Source organism: Thermomyces dupontii (assembly GCF_041956625.1).
Source record: "Thermomyces dupontii strain NRRL 2155 unplaced genomic scaffold VTN31scaffold_9, whole genome shotgun sequence".
In the NCBI taxonomy this organism is placed as follows: domain Eukaryota; kingdom Fungi; phylum Ascomycota; class Eurotiomycetes; order Eurotiales; family Trichocomaceae; genus Thermomyces; species Thermomyces dupontii.
The window spans coordinates 139114-166435 of record NW_027192315.1 but is presented as its reverse complement, the minus strand read 5'-3'; the positions used below and the strand labels follow the sequence as shown (position 1 = coordinate 166435).

At 54.2% G+C, this 27322-nt stretch overlaps 12 protein-coding genes and 1 non-coding gene across 13 annotated transcripts; 8 read left to right on the top strand and 5 right to left on the bottom strand.

Moving 5' to 3' along the window:
* Positions 1 to 742: 742 nt before the first annotated feature.
* Positions 743 to 3457, top strand: VTN31DRAFT_7252 (uncharacterized protein; the record flags this gene model as incomplete). The annotated part of the gene is made up of 1 exon (XM_069407953.1): positions 743 to 3457. The coding sequence occupies one exon, from the start codon at positions 743 to 745 to the stop codon at positions 3455 to 3457; it is 2715 nt and encodes a 904-aa protein (XP_069257750.1).
* A 667-nt stretch (positions 3458 to 4124) lies between these two features.
* VTN31DRAFT_7251 (uncharacterized protein) lies at positions 4125 to 4607 on the top strand (the record flags this gene model as incomplete). The annotated part of the gene is made up of 3 exons (XM_069407952.1): positions 4125 to 4231; positions 4387 to 4476; positions 4538 to 4607. The coding sequence occupies 3 exons, from the start codon at positions 4125 to 4127 to the stop codon at positions 4605 to 4607; spliced, it is 267 nt and encodes an 88-aa protein (XP_069257749.1).
* Positions 4608 to 5258: 651 nt separating this feature from the next.
* VTN31DRAFT_7250 (uncharacterized protein) lies at positions 5259 to 6785 on the top strand (the record flags this gene model as incomplete). Its single annotated transcript, XM_069407951.1, has 4 exons — positions 5259 to 5333; positions 5397 to 5642; positions 5705 to 5917; positions 5976 to 6785. The coding sequence occupies 4 exons, from the start codon at positions 5259 to 5261 to the stop codon at positions 6783 to 6785; spliced, it is 1344 nt and encodes a 447-aa protein (XP_069257748.1).
* Positions 6786 to 7269: 484 nt separating this feature from the next.
* On the bottom strand, positions 7270 to 9333 carry VTN31DRAFT_7249 (uncharacterized protein; the record flags this gene model as incomplete). Its single annotated transcript, XM_069407949.1, has 1 exon — positions 7270 to 9333. The coding sequence occupies one exon, from the start codon at positions 9331 to 9333 to the stop codon at positions 7270 to 7272; it is 2064 nt and encodes a 687-aa protein (XP_069257747.1).
* A 271-nt stretch (positions 9334 to 9604) lies between these two features.
* VTN31DRAFT_7248 (uncharacterized protein) lies at positions 9605 to 11139 on the top strand (the record flags this gene model as incomplete). Its single annotated transcript, XM_069407948.1, has 2 exons — positions 9605 to 9627; positions 9705 to 11139. 2 exons carry the CDS (start codon positions 9605 to 9607, stop codon positions 11137 to 11139), a joined length of 1458 nt encoding a protein of 485 aa, XP_069257746.1.
* A 237-nt stretch (positions 11140 to 11376) lies between these two features.
* Positions 11377 to 11448, top strand: VTN31DRAFT_t89. The gene has a single exon. It is a non-coding gene; the product is annotated as a tRNA-Ala (tRNA).
* Positions 11449 to 11605: 157 nt separating this feature from the next.
* On the bottom strand, positions 11606 to 13361 carry VTN31DRAFT_7247 (uncharacterized protein; the record flags this gene model as incomplete). The annotated part of the gene is made up of 3 exons (XM_069407947.1): positions 11606 to 12617; positions 12687 to 13039; positions 13104 to 13361. The coding sequence occupies 3 exons, from the start codon at positions 13359 to 13361 to the stop codon at positions 11606 to 11608; spliced, it is 1623 nt and encodes a 540-aa protein (XP_069257745.1).
* Positions 13362 to 13621: 260 nt separating this feature from the next.
* Positions 13622 to 14406, top strand: VTN31DRAFT_7246 (uncharacterized protein; the record flags this gene model as incomplete). The annotated part of the gene is made up of 7 exons (XM_069407946.1): positions 13622 to 13672; positions 13733 to 13753; positions 13832 to 13838; positions 13895 to 13975; positions 14028 to 14091; positions 14155 to 14292; positions 14358 to 14406. The coding sequence occupies 7 exons, from the start codon at positions 13622 to 13624 to the stop codon at positions 14404 to 14406; spliced, it is 411 nt and encodes a 136-aa protein (XP_069257744.1).
* A 191-nt stretch (positions 14407 to 14597) lies between these two features.
* Positions 14598 to 18378, bottom strand: VTN31DRAFT_7245 (uncharacterized protein; the record flags this gene model as incomplete). The annotated part of the gene is made up of 5 exons (XM_069407945.1): positions 14598 to 15706; positions 15764 to 17060; positions 17117 to 18069; positions 18137 to 18260; positions 18373 to 18378. The coding sequence occupies 5 exons, from the start codon at positions 18376 to 18378 to the stop codon at positions 14598 to 14600; spliced, it is 3489 nt and encodes a 1162-aa protein (XP_069257743.1).
* A 284-nt stretch (positions 18379 to 18662) lies between these two features.
* Positions 18663 to 21125, top strand: VTN31DRAFT_7244 (uncharacterized protein; the record flags this gene model as incomplete). The annotated part of the gene is made up of 2 exons (XM_069407944.1): positions 18663 to 18998; positions 19053 to 21125. 2 exons carry the CDS (start codon positions 18663 to 18665, stop codon positions 21123 to 21125), a joined length of 2409 nt encoding a protein of 802 aa, XP_069257742.1.
* A 135-nt stretch (positions 21126 to 21260) lies between these two features.
* VTN31DRAFT_7243 (uncharacterized protein) lies at positions 21261 to 22817 on the bottom strand (the record flags this gene model as incomplete). The annotated part of the gene is made up of 1 exon (XM_069407943.1): positions 21261 to 22817. One exon carries the CDS (start codon positions 22815 to 22817, stop codon positions 21261 to 21263), a length of 1557 nt encoding a protein of 518 aa, XP_069257741.1.
* A 677-nt stretch (positions 22818 to 23494) lies between these two features.
* VTN31DRAFT_7242 (uncharacterized protein) lies at positions 23495 to 26414 on the top strand (the record flags this gene model as incomplete). Its single annotated transcript, XM_069407942.1, has 4 exons — positions 23495 to 23768; positions 23817 to 24004; positions 24058 to 25376; positions 25433 to 26414. 4 exons carry the CDS (start codon positions 23495 to 23497, stop codon positions 26412 to 26414), a joined length of 2763 nt encoding a protein of 920 aa, XP_069257740.1.
* Positions 26415 to 26500: 86 nt separating this feature from the next.
* Positions 26501 to 27116, bottom strand: VTN31DRAFT_7241 (uncharacterized protein; the record flags this gene model as incomplete). Its single annotated transcript, XM_069407941.1, has 3 exons — positions 26501 to 26597; positions 26658 to 26948; positions 27013 to 27116. The coding sequence occupies 3 exons, from the start codon at positions 27114 to 27116 to the stop codon at positions 26501 to 26503; spliced, it is 492 nt and encodes a 163-aa protein (XP_069257739.1).
* Positions 27117 to 27322: the final 206 nt, after the last annotated feature.

Below are 27322 nucleotides of genomic sequence, written 5' to 3'. Positions count from 1 at the left end.
GCCCTGGAGGAGAACTCGGGAAGGAAACCAAGGGTGGATTAACAATCCTGCTCTACATCTGTTGTCGGGAAGACGGAAGGTACCTGTATTGTACAGCCAGGAGAGTAGATCGCTGACAATGGACGGAGACATGATGTCGACGATGATTTTTGTTTGGTGTGTGTATGAATCATGAGTAGGTGTCTGAGGCTCCTCTTCATTGCTATGCAGATACCTGTAATTGATGAGAGCTGGTCTAGAAGTACGAGTGCTTATGCATGGCTACTGAAGAGGCTAGATCTCAAGCAGTCCAAACCTGCCAGACCAGCTACAAATCGACACTATCAGGAGTCCGGTCAAAGATTTGGGCTTTTCCGTAAAGAGTAGTTATTTCGCCAAATTCTGTACTTTCTGTCGCGGCTTTAATAATGAAGATCGTAATGACTAGTAGTTATCGGCGTCAAGATTTCTTCCATTTTGACCGCTACTTTGTCTTCTCGCGCAAGGGATGTTTCTGGTTTGAATCTCTGGCCAACCGCTGAGAATGAGGTAAAAGTGATGGTCAGTGCCACCCTAGTGTTATGCAGGGCGAACCCACCGCTTCAAAGTATCAGGTTCTTGCTGTCCTCTCTCCATGGAAAAATGTCACAGCTGGTCTGCTGACTCGAGGCGTTTCGTGCAGAAACAGGGTCTGCTGTGATCAGCGAACGTCGGTAGGCGAAGGTCTTGCTCTGCATTTGGACCGGCAGCGGGTGTCTACGCAATGGGTTCAAGACGAGCCAAGTATGCCGGAATCTGGACGCTGTTTGCCATTACCGCTGTAGCTGCGACTGCAACAGCGATCGTCAATGATGCACGTTCCGTCTCCGTCGGCCGCGATGGTGACCGCATTCTCGATGGCGGCGACATGGTGGTATGCCCGCGAAGGCATTGGAGAGAGATATGCCTGGAAGCGCTGCAGCCGCCCATGTGCCTGGAAACCGGCGGGAACAAAGGCGCATCGGTAGCAGATAGCCAGCGGATTAGCGCATCCAGCAGTGTAGCTACGACGGCCACCAGTTTGGAAACAACGACGACAAGCACCGAGCAAACCGCACCCACGCCATCTTCCGCCAGAGACGAAAGCGATCATGAGCTCGATACCGAGTCGCCGCTGGACAGCGCGAGATTCCTATCCTTTGAGGAATGGAAGAGGCAGAAACTGGCCAAGATTGGCCAGTCGGCCGATAATGTGGGCGGCGGGCGTCGACAAGGGAGTGAAACGGCGCAGGAGCGTCGGAGGCGACCTGGCACGATCAACAACGCGCTGGACTCGCTTGGTGAAGATTCCGAAATTGAGCTGGACTTTGGTGGTTTCTCTGCAGACACACCGGATCGTGGCCGACCGGGGACCTGGACTGCCGCTCGGAGTGACTCATCCACCACCGCGGGACAAGAGGTATCTGCTGAGACGGCTCCTGCCGGTGAAGGCGCATCGCAGCAAAAAGCTGTTGGCCGGAAGAAGGACGCCGGGACAACTTGCAAGGAACGGTTCAATTACGCCTCTTTTGACTGCGCGGCTACGGTCCTCAAGACCAACCCAGAGAGCAAAGGGGCATCGTCAGTCCTCATTGAGAACAAGGACAGCTACATGCTGAACGAGTGCAGAGCGGAGAATAAATTCCTGATCCTCGAACTCTGCGACGATATCCTGGTTGACACGGTTGTCTTGGCCAACTACGAGTTCTTTAGCTCCATCTTCCGCACATTCCGGGTCAGCGTCTCCGATCGATATCCGGCCAAGGTGTGGAAAGAGCTTGGGGTTTTTGAAGCGCGAAACACACGGGAAGTGCAGGCGTTTGCGATTGAGAATCCCCTGATCTGGGCCCGCTATCTCAAGATCGAATTTCTAACGCACTATGGCAATGAGTTTTATTGTCCGATCAGCCTGGTTCGAGTCCATGGAACCACTATGATGGAGGAGTATAAAAACGAGGAGATCAATGCCATCGAGGATGTGGTCCCGGAGGAGGAGGTCGCCGAGGAGGTTGTTCATACAGTGGAGTCGACGGAATCGACGGTTTCGACAACGGAAAATGCCACCGTCACTGTCCCAACAGCACCAAACTGGGAGCCAATCACACCTTTCAACTTTTTCAAGTTCGGATATGTTGAAGGTTTGATGCCAGAGGAAGATGTCTGCTCGGCGTTTGACGCATCACCGCCTGCGTCGAGCATCGTACAGCCGTTGCAGATGGAGCCTGGCGTGTCCGATGGGCCAATGGAGACCGGCCCAGTTGTCCATGGAAACGAGTCCGTCCCGGCCTCCTCGGGAGATGTCCAGCAGCCGCCAGAGTCAGTGGACAATGCCAATGCTTCTGCCGAGGTCGAAGGTCGACCAACCGAGCGGCAAAGTGTGAAGGATCAAGAAAGCAAGTCGGCCGCAACGCCCGCAAAGGAAGAGTCTAGCGCCGGATCGGACACGACGAGGACGACTCCCGTGCAACCACCGACCGCCAACCCGACGACGCAGGAGTCGTTTTTCAAGTCCGTCAACAAGCGACTGCAGATGCTCGAGTCCAACTCGTCCCTGTCCATGCGATACATCGAGGAACAATCTCGAATCTTACGAGACGCATTCACCAAGGTCGAGAGGCGGCAGCTGGCCAAGACATCCACATTTCTCGAGAACCTCAACACGACTGTTCTCAACGAACTGAGAGAGCTGCGGTCACAATACGACCAGGTATGGCGCTCCGTGGCGATCGAGCTCGAAAAGGAGCGCTTCGAATACCACCAGGAGTTGTACTCCGTGACCGCGCAGCTCGGCATCCTGGCCGATGAGCTGGTGTTCCAAAAACGCGTGTCCGTCATCCAGAGCATCTTCGTGCTCATCTGCCTGGGCCTGGTGCTCTTTGCGCGAACCTCGGTGGGCGGCTCGCTGGAATTCCCCAGCGTGCAGAGCATGATGGTCCGCTCCTCCAACGGCCTGCGCTCCTGGTCGTCCTCGCCGTCGCCGCCGCTGGTGGGCACCCCAACAACGTCGATGGGAAGTCCGAGCTCAAGACGCCAGGACACCGCGTCGTCTTTCTTTGCCAAGCTTCACCGACGGCAGGGGTCGGATGATTCTGTGGCCGAGTCGATAGGCAGTGCCTCCGGGAATAGCGCCGGCGCCGGCGCCCCTGCCAAGCTCACGGTCACAGTTCCGTCGTATTCGCCGCTGACCCCGACGTCCGAAGACGCAGGTACCAGTTCCGCGTCGGAATCGGGCGAGGACACTTCTAGTCACAAATCCGCGCCGGCGACTCGTCTGCCGACCCCAGGGCCAGAGCCGGAGCTGGAGCCGGAGACGCGGCTCGCGATTCCACCGCCGCCGGACCGGCCGGAAAGCAGTCCGCCTGTGTTAGTCAACTCGAGCAATGATCGACCGCCGGAGTCGGAGCGGACGGAGACGGAACAAACAAAGTCACGACCCTTATCGCAGGGGACAGATGTCTAACTAACTGCATCACACTCTACAGCCTATGTCCACGTCACGAACTTACCATATCTGCATTTACTCGTGCATGATTATGATTGATGTTTTTTCATTTGTCATTCTACTCAGTCTGACGCATCGGGGCGCGGCGTTTTGGAAAGTTTGGCTTGTTAAGTTCATTCACATAGTTACTATAGGAGTTGCATTGTACTTAGCTGATGTATACCAAGTAATTCACGAGCATTGTACTTTAGACAGTAAGCTGTCGTGGAAATGGATTCTTGACTGTACTGGGAGATTTTACGAGGACCTTGACCCTGAAGGTGACCGATTCCGTCGCAGCAAACCTCACCGTGTTGCAGTTGCCAAAACGCCAACTGCCAGCAACTTCCAGGCCAAGAGTCCTGATTGGCCGATTCTGCTCCTTCAGGCCAAGTGACATGCCTACTCGTAAGTCGCGAACGAATAAAAATCCCTCTGTTGCCAGGGCAACAATCAACACTGACACCTATCAAAACAAGAGAGCATCGGACACACCTCCCATTGTCTTCGATCCTTCAATCTCAAAAACAGACGGCATCCATCCGGGTTCCCTATTGTTGCTCCAAGTCTTCTCTTCGCCATAAAGCGACTAGAAACAAAACGAGGCAAACTGAATCGTTCGCCGTGTCCCTGAACCCCTCCAAACATGTCCTCTGACGCCAAACCCGTCCAACCAATGGACGACCATCGCAAGGCGCTTCAGGACCGGCTGACGAACCGGGATGAGTATGTGGCGCGGATTCGGGCACTGCGGTACTTACAACCGATTCTTCTTTCTTTTTCTCTTGCCCCTTCGTTGCCTTGTTTTTTGGAACTCTTTTTGAGGAGGGATTAGCCGAGGGATTTGGAGAAAAGAAAAGAAAATCGGTTGATGGGACTGTGCTGACGTTTTGTCTTGTGAGAATCAGGGCGCAGTCGACTTATGTCTCCCCGTCTGATAACATTATGAGTCCGTGTACGAAGAAGCTCAGTGATTTGAAGGGGAAGAGGTTCAAAAAGTACATCCACTTGCTCCCCTTCCTGAGATCCTCTGAGGCTGACGCTGTTTTGCTGCTGCAGTGCTGCTAAACCGACTACTCTCTTTGCGAACCTCAGCAAGAAGAATCTGGAGCAAACGTCGAACGAATGAACGGAGATTGGAGTCGTTCTTGCCATGACTGGCTATCGCCACGATCGGGAGACTGCTCCAAGCATCTGGGATCTTCAGACTAATGATATTGACGTTCATGAATGATTAATACTTGTATGTGGTCATGTTGTTTACGGCTATGGGGCACGTTCGATGGGCGGCGGTCAGGGCATACGTTGGCGGTTCGGATGGCGGGCTGGGTTTACAGATCGGTCGGGCAGGTTGGGTTTAATTTTTAATGTATGAGTACGGACTACGGAGTACCTTATTTTTGTATTTGTTTCTGTCAGATGGACTTGAACAATGGTAGCATGGTCTGATTCTTTGATCTGCAACTGCTGGCGTGGGATGACTAATCTCGGAGATCTGCCGAGGTTCAACTCTTAACTTATCGGCAACCCCAGACGTCAACAGATGCATGGCGTGGAGATTCCGAAGGACCCCAGACAGCATATTTAAGCGGAAACTCATGGCCTGATTTTTCTTTCCAGATCGTTCACCATCCAAATCATTGATTCCGTGCTTTGGACCATTGTTTCCAACCACGGACACAGCCTTTTGGTTGAATCGATACTGGCTTCCCGAGCGTCATCACATCGCCTCGGACACAATTCCGGACTCTCTCCAGCCCTAATCTAGAAGCATAACACCATGCCGGCTTCAGAGCACATTCCCGTCATAGCCCAGGCCTACGTGAGTGACCGGGCCAAAAAGACGCTTGATCTGGTACGTCTCGATCTCGAGAAGACGTTCATGTCCCTCATCAGTGGCATCTAACACTCCAATCAGGTCGAAGAGTTTGTTGAGAAAGAATGCATCCCTGCCGACACGCTCTTCGAGAAGCAGCTGGGCACCGGCGAATCGCGCTGGACCACCCATCCGCCGATTCTCGAGGAGCTCAAGGCCAAGGCCCGTAAGCTGGGCCTCTGGAACCTGTTCCTTCCGCGGAACCACTTCCGCGAGGGCGCTGGGTTTACTAATCTCGAGTACGGCCTGATGGCGGAGTATCTAGGGAAGAGCCGTATTGCGCCGGAAGTATGTCGATCTTGATTAGAATCAATCAATGTTGAGCATCTCCCACTAATTTGGGTCCCAAGGCAACGAATTGCGCTGCCCCTGATACGGGCAATATGGAAGTGCTGGCGCGTTATGGAAACGAGGCGCAGAAGCGACAATGGCTGACTCCTTTGCTTGAGGGCACCATTCGGTCCGCGTTTCTCATGACGGAGCCGGATGTGGGGTCCAGCGATGCTACGAATATTCAGTTGAGCATCAAGCGAGAAGGGAATGAATACGTTTTGAATGGACAGGTATATCTCATTTCTCAATGTCCTCTGCAGATGGATGGCTGTGTACTGACGGTCGTAGAAATGGTGGTCGTCCGGGGCCGGCGACCCGCGGTGCAAACTGTACCTCGTCATGGGCAAGACGGACCCGACAAACCCAGACCTGTACCGACAGCAGTCGGTGATTCTAGTGCCGTCCGACACGCCCGGAATTACGGTGCACCGCATGCTGAACGTGTACGGGTACGACGACGCGCCGCACGGCCACGGACACATCAGCTTCCACAATGTGCGTGTTCCCGCGGAGAACCTTGTCCTGGGCGAAGGGCGCGGGTTCGAGATCATCCAGGGACGTCTGGGACCTGGTCGGATCCACCACGCGATGCGGACGATCGGAGCCGCAGAGCGCGCGATCGAGTGGCTGATCGCGCGGATCAATGACGAGCGCAAGCGCACGTTTGGGCAGCCGCTGTCCGCGCACGGCGTGATCCTCGAGTGGCTGGCCCGCTCGCGCATGGAGATCGACGCGGCGCGGCTCGTCGTGCTCAACGCCGCGATCAAGATCGACCAGGGCGACGCCCGCGCCGCGCTCAAGGAGATCGCCGAGGCCAAGGTCCTCGTGCCGCAGACCGCGCTCACCGTCATCGACCGCGCCGTCCAGGCCTATGGCGCGGCTGGCGTCTGCCAGGATACCCCGCTTGCCAACCTTTGGGCTCAGATCCGGACCCTTCGCATCGCTGACGGCCCCGACGAGGTTCATCTGCAGCAGCTTGCCAAGCGCGAAAATCGTGCCCGCCGTGCTGAGGTCATTGCGAAGCTTGAGGCTCAGAGGAAGAAGGCAGAGAGCTTGCTGGCGGCCAACGGCTTTACCATCCCAAAGAGTCATCTGTAGTTTTGTGCAGGCAAGAATTGTCGTTGTAGTTGGAATCAATATAAAAAGAATCAGCATTGGCGCTGTTCTCAGACAGGAGGTATGACTGAGCAGGAGAGACTGCAGAGTAGAATTTGATTGTAGCAACTATAATGTCTGAACTCGAGAACAGCAAACAGGCAGAGCGATGAATGAACAAATCGGGAGATAAAAACAAAAAGCGAGGCACTGGCAGATGCAGCCAATGGGGAGATAATTATCATACGCACGGCGGGAAGTAGACCCGGCAGCGGTTGGATCAAATCTGTCAAGAGGTTCAATACACAACGGCTACGTTATCCATTCAGGAATTAAGATAGATCGGTTTTGCACGCAAGTTGTACGGAGTACCGAATGACAACTATACTGTATCCCCCAAAAAACTCTATCATGATTCATTCAAAGTCATTACACAACAAGACCAGAACGCCACACGACAGAAACAAAAGCGTGACCGTATATAAAATCAATCATAATCCTCCACGTTAACCCTCTTCTTCTTGGCCGCTCTCTTATTCCCCTTGAAATGCTTCTTGGAGTTCGCGAGCAAACTCGGATCCGACGGATCCAACCCTTTCTCCAACGCAAGCATCATCCGCTGTTTGCGGCCAGAAAGCTGCTTCCCGGCCTGCGCCTGTTGGGAGTATTTATGATTGAACGGCCTAGTGATGTGGGCAGCGGAGGTGATGTGCGGCGAGCGGAAGAACCCCTCGTCCAGATTCCGGGACCGGGGGCCCTGGGGGATGCCAGAGCCGGACGCCGTCGTGGAAGCGGTATCTTCGGTCGGTGTGGCAGTCGAGGCGGCCTCGCTGAACTCGTCGCTGAAACCAGATAATGTGCCGTTCTTCAGAATCTGTGCGCGCCGCTTCTCTGGGAGATGCGAAAGGTCGTACAGCTCGCGGTTGAAGTCGGCCGGGTCGATGGCAGGCTTGCCCTCGCTGGCCTCCTGCGGGTCCGATGACGGTGGAGGATGGCAGTACAGCAGCTTTCCGTTCACATAATCCTTGAGAATGTACCGGGCAGCCCGGGATTCATCCGGCTGGCCCTGGCCGGTCGTTGCGAAGCCGCGGGCCTTGGCATAGGCGCGGAGCAGCTCGCTGGCGGTCGGAATACCCGTGCCACCCTCTTCCAGGGGCCGAGTGTGGATCTTCATGCCATACACGGCCTCCAGGAAATACTTGGGGATGCGATTGGCGACCAGCCCCGTCGGGCCAATGTATTCCCGTTGCTGGTCAATCGGCAGCACACCGTTGACCACCAACTCGGCCTTTGTGGTAGCAAAGTTGGGAAAGACGAGACCCGGACAGTCGCAAAGAATCAGATCCGGGGATAAGTGCAGCGTCTGGAAATGTTTTGTTTTGCCCGGCGTCGCCGAAACGGAAACCTTCTTGGCTCCCAGCAGTGCGTTGATCGTGCTTGACTTTCCAACGTTGGGATACCCAACGAGGCCAATGACAGTTTTGTCTTTGTGTGGGTTGTCCGTATTTTCTTTCTGTGCTCGTAGTTGAGGTGCATTTGCGAGGAAGAGTTGCTCCAGCTCCTCCACGGTCAGGATGTGAGTCCGCATGTCCTTTGGTTTCTTGGTTAGATCCAGGTCATCTCGAGCCTCTGCATCATTTGCATTCGATTCCTCCTCGCCGGACTCCTCTTCGTCTTCCTCGGTATCATCATGAATGTCCAGCTTTTCCGCTTCCTGGGCCAAGTCATCATCGGACTCACCCTCGCTGCTGAAATCCTCTTGTCGAAGCTGCGCCTCTCTCGCGAGTTGAGCAGAGAAGAACCGATAGTTGATGTTGTTCCGCTCAAAGTAATCTGCCCACATCTCACGTTGCTTCGGAGTCATCATATCCGCCTTGTTGACAAGCAGAAGGTTCTGTTTATTTGGGTCGACTTCTTTGACGTATCTTTCCAAATCCTCACAACGAAAGAGCAACGGATTTCTTGCATCCACGATCTGAACTACCAAATCCGACCGCTCGATGACGCGCCACAGCTGCCTCCACACTTCCAGATTTCTTTCAAATGGTGTCATCAAAAGATCTTGATTTTCTTGTAGTTCAGCCAGACCCCTTCGCCATTCCAGCAGACTCTCCCTTTCCATGACGTCCAGCTCCTGTGGCGTTGTGGACTCATTCCACTTCGGCCTTCGCGGGATCGTCAATCTCTCCTTGTTCCGCAGTTGCTTTCTCACAGCCTGTCGTTCTTCGGCCGCCGACAAAAGATACGGGTTTTTCTGATCGGCGTGGATGACCTTGACGTTCTTGATCCGTTCTGCCGTAAAGTCCGTGTCCGCAAGCTCGGCCGTACTCAAAAACTCATCAAGCGCCGCTTGCTCCGTGATACTCCGCATTTTCACCCATGCCGCATCCTTCGGTTGGTTGGTGAGGTACATTTCCCCATCCTGGCCCTTGCGCGCAATGGCCGCTGGGCGAGAGGCCTTCTTCTTCGCCGAAGCCCTGCCTCTGCCGAACCGATCATTCATGAGGCTGTTGCCCAGCCCCACGGAGTTCTTGGACTTTGCTTGCACCATCGCGGAGGTGTTTCTCAGGGGATTCGAGTCTTTCTTGGTATGCACCGCAGTGTTTGGAAGGTGAATGCGGCGAACTTGCCGTCGACAATTTCTAATGCCCACTCGAGCCGGATAAGCTTGATTGATAAGCAGTAATTAGTCATCATCCCACCAATCGATAAGATAAGGCTCGTGATTCAGAATTTCTCCCACATGAGAGACACAGCGAGGTCAACCGACGAGCAATCAAAACCAGATTACGGCCATTGTAGGTTCAGTTTGATTAGTCAAGATGCCTCCCAGAAAGCAGTGGATGTGAGTGTCTACACCATATTTCTGGTTTTCGATCATGGAAATTCTTCGCCGTGCTGATCGACGATCCCACACTCCAGCGACAAGAAGACGGCCACCAAATATCAGCTCTTCCACAGGTCACAAGAGGATCCGCTGATACACGACCCGGAAGCCGACGATAGAGTACTGTATCAGGTTTCAGGTCCGAAACTCGAAGATGATATTGCCGATTCTTCTTCCGCGTCGACAACATCCCGCAAAACGTCGCGACATCTCGCGGATTTGGAAAAGGAATTCGCCGGTGAGAACATTCGAAAAAATGAGGGCGAGGCCGCGAACTATGGAATTTTCTACGATGACACAAAGTACGATTACATGCAACATTTGAAGGAGTTGGGGACTGGGAGTGGAAATTCGGTCTTTATCGAGGCCAAGCCAGAGAAGGGCAAGGGCAAGAAGTCCGTCAAGCTAGAGGATGCCATTCGAGATTTCTCGTTGGACGATTCCCGGAGTCAGCTTGGCGGAAGTGCGAGCGTCTACGGTTCCGAATATGCTTATTCAACCGTCTCGACAAAAAGCCAGAGGCCGACCTATCAGACTCAGCAGGATGTTCCCGATGAGATTGCGGGATTCCAGCCGAATATGGATCCTCGACTTCGAGAAACGCTCGAAGCCCTCGATGATGAGGCGTTTGCTGAAGATGCCGATGATGCAGAAGATTTCTTCGGAGAGTTGACGAAGAATGCGGAGGAGGTGGACCTGGATGAGTTCGAAAGGACCCATTTCGAGGACGAGGAAGATGGTTGGGAATCAGATGCCACCGAGAAACCTCATACAGAGACGCAAAAGGATATCAAGAAAGGCACCGAGCCTGCTGCTCAGCAACCCCAAAGCCATGATCCATCTGAAATGCCTGACCACAGCAAGCCGGTTCCAGACACGGATGCCGGCGATTGGATGAAGGAGTTTGCAAAGTACAAAAAGGACATCAAGGCGCAGAGCCGAGCCCGAGGCGGGGCGCCGTCTGAATTATCTGACCGGAAAACAGCAACATCTACGCTCTTCACAATCGGGGGCACCCCCGTCCGGAAGAAGAAGCGCAAGGGTGCGCTGACAAACCCGTCTACATACTCCATGACCTCATCCTCCTTGGCACGGACCGAGGGGCAGCGCCTACTGGATGATCGATTCGAGAAGATCGATGCGTTGTATTCGCTGGACGAAGAAGGCGAGTATGATGACAGCACGTCCATGGTTAGCGGTATGACAGGGATGACGGGCATGACGGGTATGACGGGGGCATCCCAGGCACCTAGCTTGGTCTCCCGCGGCGACTACGGCGACGTGCCATTGCGCAGCGACTATGACACTGTCATGGATGAATTCCTGAGCGGCTGGCGCGATAGTGGCAAGCGGGCCAAAAGAAAGGGTAACAGAGGCAAGCAGGAAAGGACGGCTATGGGCATGGCGATGCTGGATGAGATTCGAAAAGAACTGGGGCCGGCACGGATTCCGTCGAAGAGTCGAGCTTGATTCGGGTTATTGGTATTTTTACTCCAATAGACTGAGCACTCGAGAATGCATCTGTTTTGCCGATTTCCGGAGCTCTTCTGTCGTAATCCAGCTTAGGGTAGTGCCTACCAACCTAGGTGTACTTTGGCGTATCGAAGGTAGTGGAGCGATGAGAGACCGAAGATCAAGAGAGGTTCGATACCATCGTGCACGGCTTTCTCTCTTGATATGAAAATGTACACATTCCTCCTGTGAGATGGGCTTGTGGTTTAGTGGTATAATTTCCCGTTCGCATCGGGGAGGTCCGGGGTTCGATTCCCCGCGAGTCCAGCTTACTTTTTTTCTAGATTAGTTGTCGGCCTGCGTCCACTCTGCATGCGTGATTCTAGGCACATTTTTTTTTCTTCCGAGTGCTCGTAGTTAGTAGTCAATAATGTAGGTACTGTACAATTGCTCATGTACGAGTCTATCATACGTTACAAACCCATCACAACGCTCCACCGACCTTTTCAACAATCCACATCGCTAACCTCACATTCCATCCAACCCTGCGTTCTGTCCGCCGAAAATCTTCTCTCGACACAGGCGACGCGTCCGCCTGCAGCCACTCGGTCTCCTCGGCGAGTCTCTTTTTCAACCCTTCATCGGAGGTGACGACCAGGGCACCGACCTCGAGATCCAGACTGTAGCTGCGCTTCGTGTAGTTGCTGCTGCCGATGAACGTCAGGCTCGGATATTGCTCGTTGGGCAGCGTGATCCAGAGACCCTTGGCGTGGTACGTCCAGCCCCCGGGTTGGCCAACGGTGCCGCGACGCCATTCCTTCAGTTGGATAGCGTGCGTCCGTTGGGCCTCGGCGACGCGGTCGAGGAATCGCGCGGCGAGGTGCGTGTAGGCAGCGGGCAGCATTCCGGATACACCGGGGGATCCGTAGAAGCCGTTGGCCCAGGGTGACGCGGTGAGAACGATGCCTTGTGCTTTCATCGTAGATGAGGAGTCGGATGGGGTCGGGGATGTGCTCTCAACTAGGAGTGAGGATAGAGTCGGGTGGATGTTGAAGTAACCGGCCGTGAACATCCAGCGCGAGTTTCGGAAGATGCCCGACTCGACTGCGAGAAGACGGAGGATGTTTGTGACCGCGGGGAACTCTGTGGAAGTGTCCGGGTTCAGGAGCGGCGTAAATTGTGCCACGGGATACACCAGCGTTCGGCCAGATGGGTCGACAGGGGTCAGCTGTGTTTTGCCTGGCCGGATCAATGGCGCAAGGACGGAGGTCGCGTGGGAGATGAACGCCTGAGGGTCATCTAATGGCGACGAGCAGCCATTTGCCTTGGGCCATACAAGCTCATAGCCGGCTGGGGTGCCAGGTCGGGCGACAACTTGGAAACTCAACCCGCACACGGCATGGTGTATTTGAGCGTAATAATCGCTGAGTGGCTTGGAGCTGAAGATATGGTATCTGTCCAGGCGATTTGTGAAGTAGTCGGTCGAAAGGTTCGCTCTATACTCCATCCGCGATCAGGGGATGTCCGCAGGGTGTCCGCGCAAGAGTGCAGAGAGTCTAACGCACCCAGAAAGAATGATCTCGTCATCAATACCGTAGAGCTTCATGTGCTGTAATCCCCAGCCTTCGTCGAACCTCCGGGGAACGATCTTCTTTCGAAACCCCGTTAGGTTGGGCGTATGGAACATGCGAATCTCGACCCTGTCCTCGCCATACTTTGCAAGCAACGGCGCCAGAAGCGACGCGCTACAAGGATTGGGCGTTTCTCTGGTCCCGCGAAGACCATCCGTCAGCACGGAGACTTTGAGATAGGGGTTCTCGCGGAGCGCTTGGTCCAGTGTTGCGATCAATTCGTGCTCTGTCTTGCCAACGTAGAGTGTAGACAGATATATTCGTGTTTTAGCGTGTCTAATTTTGTTCTATCGCGATAGCATCTCAGCATTTTCTCATTAGCATTGGTAGAATATGTCGCAACTAACCCACCTTGAGCGTCTCGTAAAATGAACTGGGACCCTCCAGTACGGTGATATTCGACGCCGGCACCTCAAAGCGCGGCGCAATGCGATCAAGCTCCACCGTCAATCCGCCCAGCGGAGATGCCGCCGACGTCGCCGTTGACGTCTTTGCACCTGCGCCAGCAGAAGAAGCTGTGAATCGGCGGACGAGTAGCTCTCTTCGGACGACCCGCTGCTGTTGTCGCCATGTGCGGCGCAGGGTTTGTTCACCCACGCGCTTGAGCATGGTCTGGACTCTGACGGCTGGCCCGACGCCAACCAATTGCTAGAATCAAGCAAACAATTTATTCTCAAGGAAATTGAACCGTCTCATTCCAACAATCGATTCGCGATAAACTCCGGCATGGATGGAACAAACACTGCAAACACACGATGGCACTATACCGTTTTGGGGATCGGTCCATTTTTCCATCGACGACATCGGTCCTTGATCTGAGCAGGATCGCGAGACATCAACCCGCTTGACATTCGCTGTCCGTTGTTAAGATGTCGACCATCACTCGTACCCTCCGCAATCTGTGGAGGATTGGATTCAAGGTACGCTGTCTGACACTGTTCGCCGAAGTAGCCAGACGCGGGGCTAACTGAGTACCACAGGAATATGGCCACCAGATGCAGGTACGTCGAAACGGTGATGGGATTTTCACGGAAGAAAGGAACGAAGGCTTACCAGATGGCTCGACGCGGGAAATCCAGTACATTGGTTTGTCTATCTTTTATCCATCGGGTTGAGGGAGCGGAACTGATCGCGCAATACAGGCGACACCAAAGCCGGCACGCTGGTTGGAGTAGACCGCTTCGGCAACAAATACTACGAGAACCGAGAGGAGGAACTTCCGAGTAAGCAGTTGCCTCGATCATTGACTGTCAATATGCCTGCTTACGTTCCTAGTTCGGACCCGATGGGTTGATTACAAGGAGAAGGACGTGGATGCATCTCAGAGCGAGCCTGGCTGGTCAGTACATGCGATTCAACCGGGATACCATGTGACAGGGACTGATGGGTGGATACCTTGCAGGCACTGCTGGCTTGCTCACATGGTTGACTCCCCGCCGAACCAGGACAAGATCCTGCAGTCTGGCATCCGCAAGTGGGAGGCGCCGAAGCACATTCCGAATCTCACCCAGTCGCGGGCCGCTTACAAGCCGTACTCTACGTATGTAGATTCTCCTCTTACCGAACGTGGTGGAAGCAGTCATCGCTGACTACTAGGTGATATAGTGTGCGACCGAAGATTAGTGCCTGGCAGCCTGTGGCGGCTGCTCGATAGATTCGCAGTCTCTTAAGTTTCTGCTTTGTTCTGTGAAGGAGTGACCCGACAAGTGGCCCGATCATTGATAGTCGTCATGAATTGATTGTACATATTTCCAAACAAAAGCTTTGAAGTTCTCGATCGCTATATCAGTTGAAACTCAAGAACATCAGGGGATATATAAATCAACAATAAATCAAATGAGATTTTCACAGAACATATGACCCAGATCCTACATTCGACCAGTGCCGAATCGGCTTCCGATCCTCCAGCTCTACGCACCACCAAAGTACCTCCTTGGTCTTCTCGACCTGGGACCCGGCCTCGTACGCCCGAGACAGTGCGTACCACGCTTCAGAGTTGTCCCATGAGCTGCCTTGCTTCGTCAGGGCGGACAGCAGACCGAACGCGCGATCGCGCGCCGCTAGGCGACCGAGATAGCGCGGGTCGGGGTCAGGATCGGGCCCGCTGCCGGGGTCCCGCTGATGAGATGATGGTTCTTGGTCGGTCTGCCCTTCCTTGTTCGTTGTCGTTGTATTGGGCGCCCCGTTGTTGAGTGCCGGTGAGCGAGCGTTACGTTGCTGCGCGGGGGCCTCTTTGAAGAACGATAGGGTGGACGATACGTTGGCCTCCAGACGCGGTTGCGGCGGCTCCGGCGGGATCTTCTCTTCCCAAATGTCAAGGAGAAGATTGGCCAGGCCCACGGTGGCCTTGGGGTTGTTGGGATCCCGCGTCAGCGCGTCCTCGTAGTGGCTCATTGCTTCATACGGGAGATTCTGCGCCTGCGAGAGACTGCCCCGTTCCGCGAAAACGTCCGCCCACAGCTCCTCAGAGCTTTTGCTGATGCCGAGCGGGCGCTCGGAGAAGGCCCGAGCAGACGACTCTTGCGCGGCGACCAGGTTTTCGAACATGCCAGCATGTTTCGCTGCTTCTTCGCACGCTTCGCGGGCGTCTTCAAAAAGAGCCGCTCGGCGGTAGAGTCCCGCGATCAGCAGCCAGATTTTGACGAGGACGGTAAGCGCATGCTTTTGCGTGTGCGCGGCAGAGAACAAGGTCAGGGCCCGCGTCGGGGACTCGAACCGATGCGGAGGTGGAAGACGGACGTCCTGCTCCGGAGGCTGCTTCTTGTGTCCCACCGGCGGCGGTTGCGAGGTGTGCTTCACGTTGTGGGCGACCGGCGGCAGGGATTGCCTTGCGCTCGATTTCGGGCGCTCCGGTAGGGTGTCGGAAACGGCTATCCCTATCTGGTCGACATTGTCGGTTGATTCGCCGCCAGCTTTGGACTCTTTCCCGGTTGGCGGTCGTGACTGAGTGCCGGCTGTATATCGGGATTTAGCGAACTTGATTCTGTCCAGGCAAGGGAGGCAGCCGTTACCTTCGTGCTTCTGTAGTTTCTGGGGACGCGAGCCGGCAGAGCCTGTTCCTACGGTAGTACTTCCGGTTACCTGCATCGTCGGGGCATTCGTAGCATTTCCTGAGTCCTGGGTGGAAAGAGGAGGAACGTCGCCATTAACACGCTCTGGGACTCGAGATCCCTTCTTCCAGCCAAAAATACTACCACGAATACTCTTTATGGTCCCTGCGGAGCTCTTTGGTCGTGTCTGCTGCTGCTTGGAAGCACTCTCAGCCGTCACATCTAATTGCAGGCTGTCAAAGAGGGTCATGAATAACGTCAGAAGCTGATCGCAGTTGTTGACGGCCGCCTCCGGACCTTCCAAGACTTCCATCAGTGCGAGCTGGGTCATGAGCGTCTCCAAGATGCGCTCTTTTTCCCGTCCGCGCAGACTACTGACAAAGTCCCTGCGCTCCTCAGCGGGATCTTGTTTGCCTCTTTGGCTGCTGTCTCGCTGTTTCCGTTTGCTGCTGTGGCCAAAACCCGTGATGACGGCGGGGAACTGCTCGAAGGCGGCTTCGCAAGACCGGCTGGCAACGGTAAAGTCTTCCTTAGCACTCAAAAGAAGCGCGAGGAGATGCCATAACGGTACGAGGTCTCGCTGCCTAGTCAGCCTCGCCGATTCGGTTTCTTCCGTTGAGGAATAACTCTTTGACGACAGTGCTAGCTTCACGTAGTCGATGGCTGCATCGAGGTCCCGGGACTCGGCTAGAACCAGTGCAAGGGCATACAAGGTCGACAGGTTATACTGTTCCCCGAATTCTGGCGCGAGGCTTCGTTCGAGGTTCTCAATAGCCTCTGCTCGAATATCATCCCTGGCCTCGTTCACAGGTGTCCATCGAGACCAATTTGCAAGGCCTATACCGATGGCTCTGTAGGCCAAAGCGACCACCTTCGGCGATACCCTGTTTACCTCGTCTGCCTTTTCAGTATCTCCATTCTGTAGGGATTCGCCATCTAGATCCCGAGAAATGTCCTTCTCCAAGAATTTCTCGAGGATTTCGATGAGATTCTTCGCCTTCTCCGCCTCTTTTCGCGAACCAATGGAACAGAGAAGCAACACCCCCTCCGACACTGTCTGGAGGAGAATTTCATCGCGTTCGAGGGTACCAGACCCAGCAGCCTTTTCAGCGCGATCTTTTGCACTCACCACGAGGTCGATATAGGAGTCGAGCGCTTTGATAGCAAGATCAAATTCTGCCAAGGACGCATGTACGTGGAACAAGCGTCGCAGAATAAGGTGAGAATGGTAAGTCTTCGTAGCAGCCCTGTACAGGATCTGTAGATCCCGTTAGTGAGCAAACACATTATTACAATCCAGTGTCGCGAGCATACATCAAGAACGTTTCGCCCTACGGCATCCTGACCACCTTCGCCCAGATCTTCATCCCGCCAGCGTGGTCCGCAGAGAACTTCCCAGTTTCGGATGACCTGTTCAACCCACTCCTCAACGTGAGGATTGCTGGCATTGGCACGCGGAAACTTGACATCTCGCAAGAGGACATTCTCGCAGATCGATTCAATTTTTCGCAACTCATTTGCCAGATGATTGCGTGGCGAGCCTGGACCAGGCGGGGTGTACACCATGTCCTCTTGAACAATGATCGAAAGAAGTTGGTAGTAGGACATCCACGTCGACCCCTGAGAAGCGGCATCGAGAGAACTGCCAGCCTGTGCATGGGAAGTAAGGTCACGACGTTTGACCTGTGGATGATTGGACCATAGCCGGAACGCACGAAGGGCGATTTCGGTCATGCTCTCATCCCCATCCGAGCAAGCTTTCTCGCCTGCCATCAGAGCTGTCTTCGAGAGCAGCTTCTCGGACCAGTAGAGAGCCTGTGGGCACGAGAGCAATGACTGTGGTGGCTTGGCCAGGCGAGGCAACACCGGGACTGCGGTGTTCAGGGCATCATCGGGACCAGAAGTTATGGACTGTGCGGCGGTCTTTATGAAGCTTCCTTTAGCAATGCAGACTTCGGTCCACTTGGAGATATCTTCCGTATCCGTCACGAGGCTATCGATGGTCGATTCGTCGAAACTATTCGGCAGCCGGGCCGCAGCTAAGCTTGGCTCTGACAGCGTCCAATGTATCCAGCCGAGGCATACCCTCGCTTGAAATACGTCCTGCGGCGTACCCTCGGCTGCGTCGATTGCGGATATCAGTTCTGGAATCAAGTCATGGAGGCTCGACACCTGGGTAGGTTCGCTCTGGCCCTTTGCAGTCGAGGGTCTCTTGTTGTTGATGTGTGCAACGACTTGAACCTCGGCGCTCGCCGTCTGTATCAGGCCTAATCAAGAAAAGCTGAAATCAGATTCTGCTGTCTCGTGTCGCGTGCCATGGGGAGGGGATGATACATTTTCGATGGGGAGCATGCTTCGTGATCTTGCGGATCAGTTCCGGCACCTGGTGCCATCTTTCCTCACTGCGCGCTTCGTCCAAGGCCTTCAGATAGCCTTGGGCCTTTTCCGTTTCTCGGCCCTGCGACTCGTCAATTCCAGGTTCCTCTCACGAACAGGGGATATGGAATTGGCGCTTTAGGACACGTTCCTCTGGAACACAGGTATTATGGGTTGGGGGACATGGAACGTACCGTCATATCCGCGATATGCCGGGGCCAGCCGGATGCACAACAAGACTCAGCAAAAGAACATTACGCCGGATAACATACAATTGGCCAGCAGAGCGCGTTGTTCAATCGACGAGCTGAGAATGTTTTGGGCGTAGCCATTCGGCGCGATGGAGCAGCTCCGGCGGTGAGAAAATCCTGCGCTTTGATTGGTCAATGCTCGTTTGGATAAGCTTCATACATTTTTTTCTTCATCAACATGTGATATTTTTCCGGTTCGAAACAGAGCTCTCACAGAGCCGGGAGAGGGCACAATGGCCTCGTCCTCGACCCTTCGTGCTGTCGCCCATCGCTTGACGACGACCCCGGTTCAAGACCTTCCTCACCTGGCTTCTCACTTGGCCGCTGCAATTGGCGACTGTGGTCGAATTCTATCAGCGCCGCATAGTCAAAAAGCGACGGGCCCGGATGGAAGCAATGCGATTCAAATCAATAAGCTGAAGGCTCGGCTGACGAGCCTCCTGCAAGATCGCACTGTCGAGGGGCGGTGGACGGCGGTGGTGTTGGTCAAGGCGACGATCGAGGCCGGGCAATGGGAGCTGCTCCGAGATTCGGAGCCATGGGTTCGCGGGTTGCTGGGGATTCTCTCCGTACGGACATTGCTTCACACTGTGTGAGCACCTAAGAGCTGACGGAATGCTTAGAAACCGGACCCCGTGTCGACGAAAAAGCTCTCCATCATCACGCTCACGCGCATCTTCCACTTGACATATCAGTACCCGACCCTGGTCCGAGAGATTACTACACCATCTCTGCCGTCGTTCATCACCGCGACATTGAATTTGATATCCGTGAAGCCTACGTCGGAACCGCATCGGACGTTGAAGGAGGTCACCCCATTCTTGGAGACCGTGCTCTGGGCATTGGACGGGTTGGTTTCCAGGCATCCCACAACATTTCGCCCATTTTCCGCGCAGATACATAGCGTCTTGATACAGATACTGGGGTCATCTGGTTCCGGCAGATTTTTTTCGAGCTCCGTGGTGGACTTGTCGCAGAGACTCTTTGTTGCGCTCCACCACTGTGCTCCGAAAAATATGTCGGGTGATGAGTGGACAAGTGCATGCCGAATGACAATTGCCTCCATTCATCGTACTGCGGACAATGTCTTCCGCTCGGTGGTGGAGCAATGGGAGTCGACGGACCCGAACTTTCGACACACCCCCCCGTCGCGGGATGCCACTCAGGTCGTGGGCGACGATGGCTCCAATGATCTAGGGTTAGGGGGCTGGGAGGGGATGGATGCAGGAGCAAACAGGTTTATTTGCTTATTGCGTCTTTTAGCCACGTTTGTGTCTTCGCGCACAGCATCCACCGTGAATATCCCCATCGGGGCGATCTTCGATATGAGCGCGCGAATCCTGTCGGTTTCCGTCCCAAAGGACGGAGATGATGGGGCCGTTCAGAAAGTCGCAGAGATCAGCCGAGACGAACGCGATGCGCTCTGGCTTGTGCTGCCCCGGATTCACGCTGCATGTATCGACTTGTTCACCACTATCCTGCGCACGCTGAAAGCACTGAGCCTCTCGGTAGCGCAGACGATTCTCGAACAGCTACTCTGGATCTGGGACGCCGAAAAATTCCATCACGACCTCCGGGCATCCTCGTACCGGCTGATTGAGCAGATGCTGCCATTGATCGGGCCGTCTCTTACCAAACCTAACGTAACATCATTGGGTCCGATCATCCGCCAATGCTGTCAGGACCTTCTTTCCATCGATGAAGAGAGCAGTCCCTCTCGAGAGCGCAGCACAACTTCCAAGGGCGGCAAGTCCAAAGATCATCAGGGCACGGCAAACGTCGATGCCTTCTTGAACCCGGCCCTCAATGCCCGGAACCTGGGGAAGGCCGATGTTCGTTATCCGCCGTATTCAGACGCGCATCTCGCTCTGCCCTTGTTCTTCCGCTACCTACCCGTCGAACACCTTTCACTGCCGACCCGGGCGGAAATGGATCGAACAGCCATCCTGACCGCGCACCACGACGCCATGATGGCCAGCGTGATGAATCCTGTCCCTTCGGTCAAGGGACGGAAGCCCGTCCCAAGCATCCTGCCGTTTCTGGTGCGGCGGTATTCCGAGCAGCTTGATGTTGAGTCTCTGTTGCGGCCACGGATGCCAGTCATCCTCAGCACCACCGCTGGTGTTCTGCCGTCAATGGAAGAGGCCGAAGGTGAAGAGGAGCAGGAGGAAGAGTCACCTTCTTCCAGTCCGGAGGCCCAGCAAACGCAACCATTGGAACCGGTCCGAATATCGCCCATTACAACTCCAGAGACAGGTCGCCTTGGCAACAAGCGACCTTTTCTCTCGGACACTGAGAAGAACGATGATGACCAGCAACCTCAGTCCCCGACGACGTCTTCGATCCCTCTCAAAACGGCCACCGCGCCGCAGCCCAAAAAGGCTCGTCTAGAACCAGAAAACAAGATTGTCCCTTCTTCATCGATTCCAGCCACCCTGTCTGAGGTCTCGGCGTCTCCGGCGACGCTTCCCTCTGCGGCTGCACCGTCCGTGCCGTCGATTGTGGACCAGAGTGTCTCGGCCGCACGGGCTGTAGCTACACGCGTCGAGTCTGATGATGCGCGGCAGCTGGCTGGGGCTTCTGCTGCTGGTAATGTTGCTGGGGAGGAACAGGGTTATGATGAGGAAGAGGATGAGATTCCGACTTTGACGTTGGATTCCGACGACGACGAAGGCGAGAATGAGGAAGAAGCATGAACATCTTGTCTATACCCTGATGTTATTCATGAGGTCTACCTTGACAGTAACAATCCAACCCCGAGATAGAAACAGCCCGAAATCTCGCGTCTAAACGCCCATCACCCGTGATCTCAGTTGCTGTATTAACCCGAATCATGCCAATGCGGTTCCTCTCAGCCACCAACTCCCTCCATCCCAATGTCTAAACATCTTCCCCACACACCACCATCCTTCTCGCTCATCAATCGTGCCAATACCCAGGCCCCGCAGCGGACTGACAGGAACTGGCTCAAACAGCCATATCCCACCTCGCGCAAAATCATCCGCCAGCAACGGGCCGGTATGATAGAACCACACAACAATGAACACGAGATTAGCGGCTCGGCGCAGCCAGCGCGGGATCCTGCGGGAAAAGGGCATCTTTGGCAGAAGGAAGCGCGTAACGAAGAGCTGCGCAAAGACACCGACAGCCTGTAAAAGGAAGAATAAGAACGCGTGGAGCGGCTTCGTGTCGGCGAGCTGCGTGTAGCTGCCCAGGGCATGCAGAGCACCGCTCAGCCCGAAGCCAACGAACACCTGGACAATGCGCTCGCGCAGACCGTAACGACGCGGTGTAGATTCCTTGTTCGGAAGAATGAGCGCGCAGAGGAAGCGGCCCGCGGCGGAGAAGCCGACGCGGAAGAGTTGGTGCCACCAGATGTTCCAGGCGCCCGCGAGTCCGTGGTCTAGGACTGCCATCGGGGAGCCGAATAGTTCGGGATACATCCATGCCTCGTCCAGAGGTTGGTGAGTAATGAGGAGCGCAAAGCGCGGGAAGGCGAGCGAAATGCCCAGGAAGAAGATGGGATTCAGTGATGTGACAAAGTCCAGAGCGAAGAGAATCCCCGCCACGCTTAAAAGGAGTCGATAACAGCGAATCAACACTGGCGAGAATGCGAGAACGTCAAACGGGAACGGCGGCGGTGGGCTGGGGTCCACGAAGCCCCAAAAGTACGCATCGCAGTTCATCAGCACCTTGATTATATCCAGTGCAATGTAGTCCCGGAGAAACGAGCGGTATGCGTGCTTTAGCCGCTCCCAAGAGTCAGCAATCGCAGGCTCTCCAACCGGTGTCGTTCCTCCAATGTCCTTGAGTACAGCTTCTGGCAATGGGAGAAGAGATCGCACTCTCCAGTTCCAGTTAGGGCCACGGAAGTTGAATATCAAGTCAGACGCCCAGTCGAGCCGGTGGAGGAATCTATCAGGAAATGCCTGCCAGTGATAGACCCTACGCTGCGAACGCCGCGGCGAGCTGAGTTCTGTATCGCTTTTTCTATCTTGAACAGAAACACTGCCATCCACAGTCGCCCATTCTTGTTCAATTCTCTTGAAGTCCCTCTGGACATCGTTGAAAACAAGCAGTGTCGAACTCCACACCAAAAACCAAAACGTCACCAACCCGACTCCATAACCATTGGCGGTTCCCAGAAGCCGGACTTTCAATATCGTCCACACACATAGGCCAACAATAGCTGCATGGAATGTATATCGAACGAGTCGAGACTGAGCCGGGCTTTTGTATGGAATGAGAAGCGGGATAAGCAATAGGCAGAAGAAGGTGAGCATGAGCCGCAGAAGAAGCGGGTAGACCTTCCCCTGCTGAAGTAGAAGTTCATATTTCTCGTGTCTCTGTTCGATTATATCAAGATACGAGACTGGAGTACGACTCATTGTCAAATCGTTCACAGTTTTGGCATGAGCTGAGCGGTGATCAGGGCAGACGCAGAGCTAGGACTATTTCGCTGTCCGTAGGTTGGCAGAAAATTCATCGCCACCTTGCCAATGTCAAAAAAAGCGCAATGTGCAAATCAAGTCATACTGCATAGCCCTGCTCTGAATTGTGATTGCACTCTGTCCTCCATACTATTTGATCAATGCGTTTATGGATGACGAAGTCGTGGTGTGTGTTTGCATTGTTTGGCTGATCGACGACGCTTACCAAGTATAGTTTAGCGTCAGGGGCATAGACCATGGCATTGGCACCTGTGCACGACCAGCCTAACCCAACTCCCTATACCTAATCTGGAATAGCGTATATTTTCCTATTTCGCGTCAACAACCTGCTCCATCTTTGAATCTTCAGTTCTTTCAAGTCCTTTCATCGAATCTAAAGATCGGCCGCTTTTCAATCAGAAGAATTGCCGTGTGATTAAAGGTCAACTTTTTGACATCCATTCGACTGTAGATTTTGCGCCCAGCTGAACCTGGGCTGTTTGATGACATATCAAATCACGTGTCGCAGAGTTTGACGCGCCGCGTGCATCTGTTGTCGATTGAGACTGGGGAGGGTTTATCCCAGGACAGAGGACAGGTGACTCCTGTGAGCTCGTCGAGCTCAGCTTCCAGCCATGCCGCCGCGACGCCGTGCGACCAAACGCAAGGCGGACAATGCCGATGACATTTCCCACGCCGATAGGAGAAGACTCCGGATGGAGGATATGGATCCAAGCATGGCGATATCCGGCCAGCGGCTGGGCCAGAATACAGCTTACATTCCCCTGAGTCAGGCTTCATATGTGATTGATCTGAGCCATGTTTCTGATGATGACAATGATGCATTTGCCCTCCTCCAAGGGAGCCAGATAGTGGAGGATGCGGATGTTTCGAGATATGAGCACTATGGTACTTGCCGTGCAGTTTGGTCAGAGCCATACTCCTAACCTTGTTTAGATGACCTTCACACGAAGATCGTGGGAGTTCGCTATTACCGCGGCTTTGCCAACGTCGGTGAGCGTGTTCTTTTGAGAAGAGAGCCAAGCAATCCATACGATAAGAACGCAATCCGCGTTGATAATGTCATGGGGCAGCAGATCGGCCACATTGGGCGCCACATGGCTGCAAGGCTAGCCCCTTATATGGTAGAACGATTTTCCAAGTTCCATTGTCCATACCTTGTACTAATCCGAAATAGGATGATGGAAGCCTACAGATTGAAGCATTGTTGGCGGGCCCAATTGGGGTTTACGATTGTGATGTGCTTCTGAAACTCTTTGGCCCGACGGACCCAGAGAGAAAGGAAATGGTCAAACAGAGGATGAAAGACGACAGGCTGCCTACCAAGATTGTTAACATGAGAGATAAGGAAAGACTGAAGCGCTTCAAGGAAGCTCAGAAAAATGCACAGGCCGTTGCGCGAGGGCTTGGTCAAGTGCCGTATACTACCGACGCTCCAATGTTTGCCAACAATCATACTCCAAACGGTTTGGGAGCTCCTGCAGACTATGAAGACTTGCTGCAGCAAAGCACCGCATTCAACCCGCGGCAAATGAGCCAGACAGTAGAGAAATTTGGGATGAGTGAAACTGACCTCGCAAACATGCCCATGGCTGATATTCCTCCTGCCATGAAGACCGAGCTTCTACCCTACCAGCGCCAGGGTTTGGCATGGATGCTGGAGAAAGAGAACCCCAAACTGCCATCGCAAAACTCGGATCCGCCGGTCCAGCTCTGGAAGCGTGAAGGAGACCGTTTCAAGAATATCGCGACCAAATTCTCCACGGCCTCGCCACCCCCTCTTGCCAGCGGTGGAATTCTGGCGGACGACATGGGTCTGGGGAAGACCATCCAGATCATTTCGCTGATCGCGGCGGACTCCACTCCAAAGAGCCCTCAATCAACGAAAACGACATTGATTATCAGTCCCGTAGGCGTGATGAGCAACTGGAAGGACCAGATCGAGGCCCACGTTAAGCCTGAAAATGCACTTCGGGTGCACATCTACCATGGTTCCGGAAGGAAAGAAGCCAGCAAATTGAGTGACTTCGACGTCGTCATCACCAGTTACGGTACGTTGGCGTCGGAGTATAGTCCAAACAGTTCAAACGGACTGTTCTCGCAGCATTGGCGTCGCGTCGTACTCGACGAGGGCCATACGATCCGCAACCCGCGGTCCAAAGGCGCGTTTGCAGTCTGCAAGCTCAATGCAGATTCACGATGGACATTGACGGGTACGCCGATCATTAACTCGCTGCGAGACCTGTACTCGCAGATCCGGTTCTTACGGCTGTCGGGTGGCCTTGAAGACCCGACCATGTTCAACGCCGCTTTGATTCGTCCTCTGACCGTTGGTGACCCGGAGGGAACAGCGCTTCTTCAGCAGATCATGGCGGCAATCTGTCTGAGACGGCGCAAAGACATGTCATTTGTCAATCTGCGGCTTCCACCGCTTCGGTCGCATGTCTTGCGCGTCAAATTCCATCCTCACGAGCAAGAGAAATACGACTTGTTTCAGTACGTTTACTCCACGGAACTTGTGGGCCAAGGAAAAACTTGCTAATCAGGAGCAGGGCCGAGGCCAAGGGCGTCCTCCACGAATACCAACGCAAGCAGCAGCAAAAGCAGGATGGACCGACCTACTCTCACATCCTCGAAGTCCTCCTCCGCCTGCGCCAGGTGTGTAATCACTGGGCGCTTTGCCGGAACCGAGTGGACAAACTTCTTTCTCTCTTGGAAACCAACAAAGTCGTTGATTTGACCCCAGAAAACGTCAAGGCACTTCAGGATATGCTTCAACTGCGGATCGAGAGCCAAGAAACGTGCGCCGTGTGTTTGGATGTTTTGAACAACCCGGTGATCACGGCATGCGGACACTCATTTGACCGGGCATGCATTGAGCAGGTCATTGAAAGGCAGCACAAGTGCCCACTCTGCCGCGCTGAAATCAAAGATACCAAATCGCTGGTGTCGCCATCCACGGAAATGGGTGAGGACGACGCCATCGCGACTGACCCGGGCCAGCCAAGTAGCAAAATCGAGGCTCTTCTCAAGATCCTGACCGCGAAGGGCCAGGCCGCTGGGACCAAGACAGTGGTGTTCAGCCAGTGGACGTCGTTCCTGGATCTTCTTGAACCGCACCTGACTGGGGCAGGCATCAACTTTGCCCGCATCGACGGCAAGCTGTCCACGCCGAAGCGTGATGCTGCTATTGCACGATTCGGCAAGGATGAGGATTGTACCGTCCTCCTGGCCAGTCTGAATGTCTGCAGCGTGGGCTTGAACCTGGTGGCCGCGAACCAGGTAATCCTTTCGGACAGCTGGTGGGCGCCGGCCATTGAAGACCAAGCGATGGACCGAGTCTACCGTCTGGGACAGACTCGCGAGACGACGGTTTGGCGGTTGGTCATGGAGGGAAGCATTGAAGACCGAGTTCTTGAGATCCAGGAGCGGAAGAGGCTTCTGTCATCGACAGCCCTGAGCGAGACCGGGACAAAGAAGAAGGAGGAGAGTACTGCGGCACGGATTGCGGATTTGGAGAAGTTGCTGCAGTGAGCATTCGTCGATTTCTGTCATTTTGTTTTCGTTCCAGTAAATGCTTTAATACTTAACCTGACATTGTGCGAATAAGCTTGATTATATCAACTACCCAACCACTTATCCACAAACCATCCTGTCACAAAAGCATAAACACTCTTGTGCAACAGGTCGATAACTTGCTCATTAACCGGCCAGGTCCTGCAGCACATCCATTCATCAGCATGATCCACCACCACAATCGTATGGGGGAAAACCAACCAAGGCAAAGCCCCCACCCCCGTCCAATTCTCCAATGTCTGGTCAATCAACAACCTCACGCCCGTAAACATGAAGCTTGCAAACGGGCCCATCACGCCGTTCATTGCCATCACCGCACGCACAATCCCTGCGACCGCACCCTGCCCATAATGCATCGCCATGTTGAGTCCGAACCGCTCTTCATCGGGGCGCACGGGGAGACGCAGCAGTCGTTCCAGCGTGTGTGCCGGGACATAGGAGTTGGGACGGTCGGTGAAGAAGACTTGCTCGATTTTGGAGGTTACGGTCATGCTAGATAAAGTGCAAATTCATCAGATGAAGTTATCATTGATCGATATGGTTTCGGGAGGCATACGCGGTTACGCCGAGTAGTCCGGCACCGCAGCCGTAGAGGATGCATGTCCCAAGGGATTCGAATACTCCGCGGTTTGCGAGGGTACTATCAGCGCGACGAGGCATGTTGCTGGATTGAATGTTGACGATGGATCACTGCTATTGTCGCATTTTTGCCCAGAAGTAGCAGGCTACTGGGGTTTTGATTTGCAAGTTTGAGGAAGCCGTTCTTGACGTCAGAATGAGGATTGAGTTCGTCAAGGTTAGGGCTTGCGACGAGGTGCTATGAGATACAGTACTAACTAGTAGCCTGCTAGTACAGACTTGCATCG